The sequence below is a fragment of the Corapipo altera genome, unplaced genomic scaffold, assembly GCF_003945725.1.
Source record: "Corapipo altera isolate COAL_440 unplaced genomic scaffold, ASM394572v1 271, whole genome shotgun sequence".
Taxonomy (NCBI): domain Eukaryota; kingdom Metazoa; phylum Chordata; class Aves; order Passeriformes; family Pipridae; genus Corapipo; species Corapipo altera.
Genome location: NW_020884935.1, coordinates 4168982 through 4178874, shown reverse-complemented (window position 1 = coordinate 4178874; position 9893 = coordinate 4168982). Strand labels below are relative to the sequence as shown.

At 48.0% G+C, this 9893-nt stretch overlaps 2 protein-coding genes across 6 annotated transcripts in view; both read right to left on the bottom strand.

Annotated features, from left to right (window-relative positions):
- Nucleotides 1-284, bottom strand: part of SGSM2 (small G protein signaling modulator 2) — a 42291-nt gene extending 42007 nt beyond the window's left edge. For all 5 annotated transcript variants that reach the window (XM_027660182.1, XM_027660184.1, XM_027660185.1 and 2 more), the window contains exon 1: nucleotides 164-284. In XM_027660182.1, the coding sequence (XP_027515983.1) occupies nucleotides 164-220 (57 nt within the window). In that variant the 5' untranslated portion in view covers nucleotides 221-284. The remainder of the gene's footprint in view (nucleotides 1-163) is intronic.
- Nucleotides 285-748: 464 nt separating this feature from the next.
- Nucleotides 749-9887, bottom strand: TNFAIP1 (TNF alpha induced protein 1). The gene is made up of 6 exons (XM_027660188.1): nucleotides 9604-9887; nucleotides 7965-8134; nucleotides 6546-6635; nucleotides 6407-6459; nucleotides 5700-5895; nucleotides 749-5258 (listed from the first exon to the last, which is right to left on the bottom strand). Exons 1-6 carry the CDS (start codon nucleotides 9812-9814, stop codon nucleotides 5040-5042), a joined length of 939 nt encoding a protein of 312 aa, XP_027515989.1. The 5' UTR covers nucleotides 9815-9887; the 3' UTR covers nucleotides 749-5039.
- Nucleotides 9888-9893: the final 6 nt, after the last annotated feature.

Genomic DNA, 9893 nt, shown 5'->3' with positions numbered 1-9893 from the left:
GCCCGGGAAGGGTGGCACGGACAGCCCGGGAAGGGTGGCACGGACAGCCCGGGAAGGGTGGCACGGACACCCCGCTGCCTCCCGCGGGGACCGGCCGCGTCCGCCCGCCCCGAGGCTGCTCTCTGCAGGGACCCGCCGAGCGCGGGGCCGCCCCCGCCCTCACCTCCTTCTTCACGTTCCACAGCAGCTTCTCCTTCGCGGCGTCCGCAGAGCCGCTCATGGTGGCGGCTCCGGCCTCAGCGCGGGCGGCGATCCCGGCCCGGGCCCGCCGCCATCTTCACCGCGGCCTGACGTCACCGGGGGCGGGGCCGCGCTGCACGGCCGCGGGGGGGCGCTGAGCGACGGGCGGGACCGCGTGAGGGGACCCGGGATGGGAGAGATCCAAGGGATGGGAATGACCCAAGGGAGGGGAGAGATCCAAGGGAGGGGAATGATCCAAGGGATGGGAATGATCCAAGGGAGGGGAGAGATCCAAGGGATGGGAATGATCCAAGGCAGGGGAGAGATCCAAGGGATGGGAGAGATCCAAGGCAGGGGAGAGATCCAAGGGAGGGGAGAGATCCAAGGGAGGGGAGAGATCCAAGGGAGGGGAGAGATCCCAGGGCACATGGATCCCCCTGTCCTGTAATCCCAGCCAGGAGCTGATCCCAGCACCTGGACACACACAGGTGTCCCTGTGATCCCAAATCCACGTACAGCCACAGCACTTTTGTGCTTTAGGAATCCCAAATCACAGGTGGGGATCAAATCACAGAAGACAAAATATAACACTTTATTAAAAATTAGTGTTCCATTTCCATTTAATGCACTGATAAAACACTTTAATCAACACCTAATTAATTACTGCATTAACTAAGCAATTTATGGGTAAGACTGACCCTAAAAAAGTTAGACATAAAAATAAAACAAAGACTGATGCTTTAAGAAAACAACTTGATCACAGAATGTCAGTTTAAACAAGATCAGCAGTCATACTTGTACTCTGGATATAAAATATTATAGAAATCCAAAGGAATCCTTTATTACTATTAAACAAATTAATACAACATCCCTCTGAGGTAGGGGAGGGTCTTATCACCACTTTATTAGATGAGGAGAAATTACACATATACAGAAAACACATCCTGCTGTGTGTGCCCAAGGGAGTGACAGAGCTGGAGTGGGACTGGTGCCCACTCCCCTCCCACAGACACCTCGGCTCTGCCAACAGCACCGGGGGTGGAATTTGGCTGAGAAGGTCGAATGCCAAGGATTGTCAGAAGATACAATCCAACCGTGTAGGGCAGGGCCTGCTGGGCCAGAGCCATCCAGTTCATCTCAGCTATGTTCATCAGTGTTGCCTCGAGGGAATTGGGTCTGAAAATTAAAAACCCCCAGGGGAAAAAAAAATAAAATAAAAGTCAAAGCAAGCCCATGGTAAGTACTGCCCATTCCAACACAGCTCTCAGGGACACCACTGGCCCCTGCAACACCTTCCAGTCCCAGCCAGTTATCCTCTATTTAACCAAGAACCGCAAAAGATAAAAGTCGCTGGAGTGGAACATCATGGCAGGATAAATGTCTGCTGTTCCAAAAACTAAATGTCAAGGTGAAGGTTAAGCAGTGAGTTTTGTCTCGGCGTTCATCAGCAGCTGGAGCTGCTGCCTGCAGAGCTCTCCCCTCCAACACTGCTGCCTAATTAACACTGATCCTGAATATCTGTTCCCCAGTCACTGAGACCCCTTCCCCGGAGAAGGACCAAGGCTGTTGGCACTGCAGCCTTTAGCACAGGATTGGGCACGGATGGCAGGGAACAGTTTCCATTCATTGCCTCAGTCTGCCTGGATGCTCAAAGGTTTGCTTAAACTCAGGAGTGAAGAGGACAGCGAGTCCTGGAAGAATGCCAGCTAATGCAGTCAGAATTCACACCCTACAAATGAGGCAAAAAGGCCTCTCCTTCCTCCCAAAGGCTACCCCAAATTCCCAGGCACCTCATTAACACACCTATTGGTGATGGTCTACATGGGAAGCCACTACAAGTCTCAACTTGCAGACAAATGCATAAATTAGAAGCCAGTATTGTCCTTATTTGTCTCTCCAGAGCCAGCAGAGGACCCTCAGGCAGCACAGCCAGTGTTCCCTCAAGCAATGGGCAGCCCACTGCAAACCCACCAATGCTGCCTTTAACCTGCATCATCCTGCTCAGTGCTGCTGCCTCTCCTTTCCACCAGGTCGAAAAAACATGTTCTGGAACAACCAGAATGTTCCTCTCAAAATAATTCACAGCCTTCAATCACAAAAAGGTTGATTAAGATGAGAATACAAAGCATGTGTTACATTATGGAATTATCAGAACCTGGTGGTCAGAGACACCACAGCCCCAGGCCATGATTTTGGTGTGAGGTACACTCAGTAACATCCTGTGCTGGAGCAGTTCCAGACAAGCAGGACTCTCAAGTGAAATGAAAAGGATATCTAAACATTTTTAAGCACATACATAACTGCTGACACTTTTTACTGAGTTCCCACATTCCACAAACACCAAGAAGTTCCTTTGCACTTGGCAGAAGATTCTCACAACCCAGATGGTTCTCAAAACATTTTGTTTTCAAGGTTAATTTAATCTAAATTCAAATCAGAAATTAATACTACTTGTTTGCTATGGGAGACAGGGACAGAAAACCAACTAAACCAAAACACAAGCTTTTTTCTGCTTCTTACAGTGTAATAATTCACAAGTTGGATCCATTTCATTAAGGACTCCTGGGAGCACAGAAAGCCTCTGGAGCAGCACATGGATCTGACAGTCTTTCTTTTTCACACCCTCCTTCCCATACCTGTCCTCCCCAGAGGAAATAAATGCAAATATGACATTTTTATGCTTATAACTTTTTTAACACAGTTGTGCAAGGCTACCACCAGCATCACTTAACCTGCTAATATTCACTATGATAGTAGCAAGAAAAAAATAATACAAATCATTTTCCAAGAAACAAGTGCCACACGTGGATTTTAAATGGCAGCACCCTTTGTTACAAGATGGAAAAAGCACAAGAGAATAAACTGAACCTATTAAGTGCAGCACAAAGACTCCATCACTGCAGCCTCTGCTGGTGGCTTCAAATTAAATACCATCAGTGGAGGGAAAAAAAATTTAAAAATCCACATTACACTCTAGCAGAATTAGAGAGAAATACTACAAAAAACTTTACCAAAACTAATCTCAGCAGCTGTATTTTCCCTGGCACAACAGAATAACAGCTGGAAAACAGAAACTTACAGAGAGCAATATAAAAGAGAAGAGGTTATTACAGTTTTCAAGAGGCCTTTCACAACAAGGCAGGTGCATCTCTGTGCAGTGCTGCTTCCTGAATGTGATGAGAAAGAAGTGAATCCTGCCATGTGTAGAGGCCTGGTCAGGCAAGAAAATCCTGAAACTTTGTAGCCATTAGTGTTTTCTTATTAACCCCAAGCAATTCTGTTTTCAAAAACCTCAATGAGTGTAAAGAATCTTTTTGTTCCCTCCCCTGCTTCCAGTACTCCCAAACCATCTAAATCTCAATCCCACTTACGACCTCACTGCATTAATTTGAGATTTTTTTCTTGTAGGCTTTTGCAGTATTTTTCTTTAAATCTTACAGGTAGATTTGGCACTGGCCAAAGCAGTTCAGGACCAACCCTCGTGGAATCTGGAGCTTCCATGACCAAGTACAATATGGGAACACAAGAGCAGCATATCCAACATATCCATTGCTGCCAGTGGACAGCCAGCAGGAATAACCATTAATGACAGTGGTGAAACTGGAATATGCAACCCACAGCTCAAACATACAAGCAAACATTTAAAAATACAGTAATGGCTTTTCATACTAAACTTGAAGCTGTTTCCAGAGACCCAATTTGCAGAGCAGACTTGACTCTAACCTCCTGAAGTGCCCTGTACAATTAGCACCCAGCCAAGTACTCAGGACAAAAGTGATTATTTCAGTTTAAAATCCAGTATAAGCCACCTCTCTCCTGTGCCCAAGGCCCCTTGCAGTTTCTTGCTAGAACAAGATTTTCATGCCTGTTCTTCTCTTTCCACTTCAAGTTCTATGCTCTAAAAGGGATTTAAAACACAGAACTTGAATTCACATGATGTAGCCTTATAAAACACTGTTTAGCCTGTACCTCCCCAGCCACTGCAATTTTTCCCCCGCTGCAGGAGGAAACTAATGGAAAAGTAATTCCATGGATTGTCCTTGTTTATATAAACAGGATCTCACTGTCACAAGCCTCAACAAGGGCAACCTTGCCACAATCTGCTCAAGTTTGCTGACTTGAAGCTTCTTCCCTCTCCATACCCATTTCTCCATCTCCCAGGACAAGTCATTACATACATATTTAAATTTTCAAAGACTTCTCATTTTTCACAAGGGGAGGTTGCTTGATGACTTGGCTCTTGTCACTTTGGGAGGGCTTGCCTTGGACTGGATGACTTTTAAAGGGAGCTGTCCTAAACACAAACCTTTGCAGGTGTCCTGAGGAAAGGGGTGGGAGAAAGCACACGTGCAGTGCACCTGACTGCTGGGAGCTGGCTGGCCAACCATTTCTCCTGGGGGTTATCACATGTAGTGTCTGCCAAGCGTAGCCACGTTCGAGTTCTCTCTTCAGTATCTCGATTTAAAAACTGCACGTTCCATCATGCAAGGCCCTGAAGGGGCAGGTGTCTGGAGAAAGCTTTTCAAACCACGCCACCTCACTGCTCACAGCAAGTGGGAAACCGGCAAGTTGTTAGATAGGAAAGCGACCCCAAACTGAGAACCAGTGTTACAAATCTCACCCCTGCCCTGGCAGGCAGAGGGGACAGTCTGCAGGCAAAGCACGTGGTGCAGAACTCACACCTCAGCTCTCCAAGCCTTCAGTGGTGCTCTGTGCACACAAACGCCCGCTTGCTCGTCCAGGGAGCCAAGACGACAAATGAAGATCAATCCCCAGAGCCCGAGTGATCCCTCCCTGCTGCCTGATCCTGCTCCAAGCACACCGAGCCCAGCCTGACCAAGGCTTGCCCTGGCTCAGCACTAGTGGCCGAGCTGGCGGTCGTCGTAGGTGCTGTATCTCTTGACGTGGATCCGGCGCACGCGGTCGCGCAGCTCGAAGCCCTCGTCGTCCTCGCTGTGCGACGCCTGGCTCCGGCTCCGGCTCGTGGCCTCCAGCAGGGAGTTATCAGGAACTCGTGGGGTTTCATACAGTAAGACATTTAGTGTTTCCTCATAAATCCGTGCCTCGGGGAATTCAACCTACAACAGACAGCACACGTCCTGTTCTGACCCGCCCAGGCCAACGGGACTGGAACACAAACCCGCACGTGAAGAGACACTTGAGCCATAAAGAGACACATGTTACAAAGAGAGGGAAACAGAAATGAACAAAGCAGACTAATTCCTGGTAGAGGATTACTCCCACCACCAGGCCACCTCCCTCACCTCTTCTTTTAGATTGTTCTAGAAGGGAAATCAGTATCTCTGCTTCTTAATGCTGAACCCTGGTCACCTTGCCTGCACTCCTAGAAATCAGAAGTTAACTCCTAAATTCAGGGAAACTGTGGATTCACCACGCTAGCCATTCACTTCAGAGCTGGACTTGACGATCCTTGTGGGTCCCTCCCAGCTCAGAACATTCTGTTTCTCTGGGACTCCGTGATTTCTGTCCCGTCACAGACAGGTGGGAAGCTCCATTACCTTGGTTTGCTTCTTCTCGGTGGCGTAGACGATGGAGGTGCAGCACACCTCGGCCAGCTTGCGGCCCTGCCCGTAGAAGGACCAGCAGCAGATCTCGTCCCCAATCACGTCCTTGATGAACAGGACTCTGCCGTTGAACCGCAGAGAGAGCTTGTCAAACAGCTCGATGTTCTTCAGCAGGTTGTCATCTGAGTTACTGAAACACAGCACCAAAAGCAGGAAGAGGATTTTTCAACTGGCCATCTCTGCCCATTTTATCCTCTGCTCCACCAGCTGTAAGCGCTGATCTAACTGCAGAATGCAAATAAGTAGTGACTCATTGTCACATGCTGCCAAGAAAAGAGGGGTAACAGCCCATTTCAGATACAAATACACTGCTCTGACCCCTGTGAGATAACACACCAGCCTTCAGAGGTCAGGCTATATAATTAATAACGACAGCACAATGTCCTAAACAATTACATCAACTATTCACCACTCTCCTGACTGACACTCGAGGTGATCAAACCCCAGGCTCACTGCACTTCTCTGGCTTGATCACAGCAAAAGCCCAGAGTCAGTGTGTGCTGGAAGAACACTGCTGTAAGCAAAAAACCCAAACCTCACCCAAACCAAAAGCAGCCAAGTTAGGTCATCCATCATCTTACTCCACTCCTATAGCCAAAGGGAAACTTTCACAACACAGCAGGGAAAACAACCAGACATACCTGGTGTAGGAGTATTTATTGTTGCTTCTATTATAAAGCAGCTTAACAACAGGCTGTTGGGAGAGAGAGAAAAGCAGAAAATGTAAGTTCTGTGTTTGAATATGTTTAGCATAAATTCATAGTTGTTAGGAGCAGTTACTTTCAGTGATGACTCTATCAGTCTCTCTTCCTCCTTCGGAGAGGTGATAATAGGGATGCTGCAGACTGGCTCATACAGGTCTTTCTTGTCCTGTTTTAAAAAAAGAAGAAAGAGGAAATAAGAGAGAAATGCTAAAGCTAACACTGCTGCTGCTGTCCCCTCCAGCCATGTTCTCAGATGCTGTGATGCACAGGAAAAAAAAAATCTCTGGGTTGCTATAGTAACCACATAGCTTACCTTGATCTGCAACCCAGAATCACAGCAGAGATTCCTTATCCCCAGAAGGCAGCAGTAATTGAAATACTGGGATGCAGGCGGATGTCCTCAGCTATAGCAAGGACAATCTCTAGTCATATTTGGTTTAAGTGGGTTTATTATTCCATCCTTTCTTGAATAAAAAGATAGAGGGAATTTGCACTAGTTTTAATCAACTCAAACCACTGCAGTATAGAACATCAGCCACTGTGAGATGAACACCTGGCAGAACAGGGTGTCACCAACACGGCGTCAGCCCTTGGGACACAAAAGCCACAACCAAGTGTGTGCAGGACAAGCTGTGCCCCCAGATCCCTCTGGCAGCAGACTCAGAAAAGCTCCATAGCTCACATGGAAGCCTCAGAACATTCTGTTTGTAGAAGCCAGGTTTTGAATTCTAAGCCAGAAGGAGAACTGTCAGTGTGGCTTTGCACTTCTTTCAGTGACACCAGTAGTATGCTGAACCCAGCAGGGGAGGTATTCAGTAGTTACTGAATTCTGTCCCGCAAGAAACATTCATTTCACATTTTAAGACTAAATTATATATATTGTCTCTGGGCTAAGCTTATTAAAAAGTTGGAGGTTCAAATCCATTCTGGCTATAATTATTATCTAATTAGAAGTGAATGTAACTTGGAGGAAATTTAGACAAATGTCATCTGTTGTAGTTTTAGTTAAAAGGGAAGGATTTTCAGGGATGACTATTTCACACCACCAGGTAACTCAGAGCTGGATGGGGGGAAGGCTGTCCCTGGAGTCTCGGGACCCGCTGGAAAGGTGGGGCCCTGGAGTGGAGCATCCTGAGAATTCAGGAGACAGGGATAGGATCTCTCTGTCCTGGGAGCCAGGAGCTGAAGAGCAGGCACGAGCCAGAGCTGCCCTCTCTGCAGTTGGTGCTCTGCCAGCCAGAGCATCGTGGACTCTGAGTCTGTGCCAGGTGCTCAGCCAGACCCACACCAGCCCTCCAGGCTGTGTTTTAACCTGAGGGGAGGGAGGTGTCTGGGTAATATTTTCTGCTCTTTTATTTCAAACCAGAGGAAATATCTTACACATCTCAGACTCGCTGCCATCGCTGAGGACATGAAATAATCTCTAAAGTTATCTTAACTACATTTTACAGGCAAATCACCCACAAAACACTTCACAGGCTACTTCTGTTCTTACCTGCAAGGCTGCTTGGCACATGTCCACTAAGCCCTGGATGAGATAGTATTTGGCTTCTGCCATCAACTCTTTGATCTCCTGCCTGTGCTTTGGAAGTGCAATTGTGTCATCTCGCAGATAGTTTAAAATTGTTCCAAAGTGCTTCCCACAACGGTCTATAAGGATCCAGCCTGAAAAATAACCAACACATTTCAGTCACCTCAACACCAGAGGTAAGAAAAAGCTCCTTGCAGAGGTTAAATAAGCCTCGTGTTTCCTGAAACCGCAAAGGACACCTCTCCCATTTCCCCCAGTAGAAGTCTCTACTGACTGTGAGCAAACTGAAGCTCATTCCAGAACAGAACCTGACAGTGGGACCCCTTTGGTACTGTCTGGATGTTCCCACTGCTTTCCAGCATCCCAAAAGCAAAGTCTCGAGACAAAAATACTCAGCTTCCAGCACAAGACACAAAGCTTGCTGCAGGAACCGACCTGCAGTGCTGCACTGTGCTGCTGGACAGGCAGAAACTGTGCACCAAGGAAGGACCAGAAGAGAGAATTCACAAATGTTTGTAACAGGTAGATTCAAGATAAGTTCTGTGGCCTAACAAGGAGGATTTGGCACTTTTCCAAACACATCTTCTGCTGCTGTTTGGAGTTAAAGAGAGAGAAGTGTTCTGAAGATGCTAAAAGGCAGACCAGCCCAGAAAACACAGTGAAGGAAAAAAGCTGTTCTAGTCCCCAGAGAGGAGCAAAGAACACGACAGACACATCGGGAGGGAGCACAGAGGGGATGCAGCACAGGAAACAGTAGCAGACAGACAGTTCTTGCAATTTTACATCCCTGAGGTCACATTCCCCAGGAAACAGGATGTCTGACTGCTGCCAAACAACAGCAACGTAGAATGCACGCAGGCAGAGGACTTAATGCAGTGCCAAACCCTCTCCCATAACGTGCAAAGCAGATAAAAAAAGTGTTATTTTGGGATCTAGGTACAGAAAACAACCTAGGAAAGTAAGCTAAATCCCTGCTGGATTCTCACAGCTCCAGCTGGAGAATATGACCCTTGTTTTCCATTCAGGCTGAGGCTCTTATACAAAACTGCTTGTTCTGCTCTCTATAATGTATCTGAGATCTGTGATGCCAATATCCTGTGTCCAGCTGGAGGTGACACACTGCCTGACTGACCCCCAAACACCGTCACAGCACCATGAGCCACGAGTGAAACATGCTGCTGGCAGGAGGAAAAAAGGAATTTTCTACATAGCAAGCCAGATTATTCTGAGCCTTAAAGCTGAAAACTGCACGTCCCTCCCCATGTGCGCAGTTTGAATGATGCCACTGCACGATGTGACAGAAATGACAACCCACAGACTGTCTGTTCAGTGTTTACAACACCACCAACAATCTGCTCAGATGCTGTGAGGGCAGGAAAGAGGCCCAGTCCTTCCCTGGTTAATTCTGGTAACAAAAGAGCACATTTCTATAAAGCCAGAGGACTGCTGGCATCAATGGGAGCTGGCTGCCTAGTGTTCCAAGTCATTTTTGGAACACATCTTTCCCTACATCCTTAACAGAGCGTAGTCAAGATATTTTAAAAACCACCACCAAAACCCAGTTGTTCTACAAAACTGTCAAGAGCAGCAGCCCCTCCCTCACCTTCCTTGTCCGTGAGCACCTCCATCCTGCCGCTGAACATGGCCTTGAGCATGGTGTCGTGCCTGGTGAGCACCTGCACCGTGGTGTAGTACAGGGAGCCGCCCACGTTCAGCCGCACGTACTTGTTGCCCAGGTTGCCCCCCTTGAAGCTGCCAGCCTTGGGCTTGGGCCCCGCGCCGGGGCACAGGGCGAGGCACGTGTCCCCAGACATGTCCTTCTGGAGGTAGATGACGACCCTGCAGCGCGTGGGCCGGGCGGGCCCCGCCGTGGTGCTGCGGTCACGCGTGTCC

Coding starts and splice junctions, on each gene's coding strand:
- TNFAIP1 (XM_027660188.1), bottom strand. CDS start 9,814: ATGTCTGGGGACACGTGCCTCGCCCTGTGCCCCGGCGCGGGGCCCAAG. Junction 8,135..9,603: donor GGTGCTCACGGACAAGGAAG/GTGAGGGAGGGG, acceptor GTTATTTTTCAG/GCTGGATCCTTATAGACCGT. Junction 5,259..5,699: donor CCGAGAAGAAGCAAACCAAG/GTAATGGAGCTT, acceptor TGTCTGTTGTAG/GTTGAATTCCCCGAGGCACG.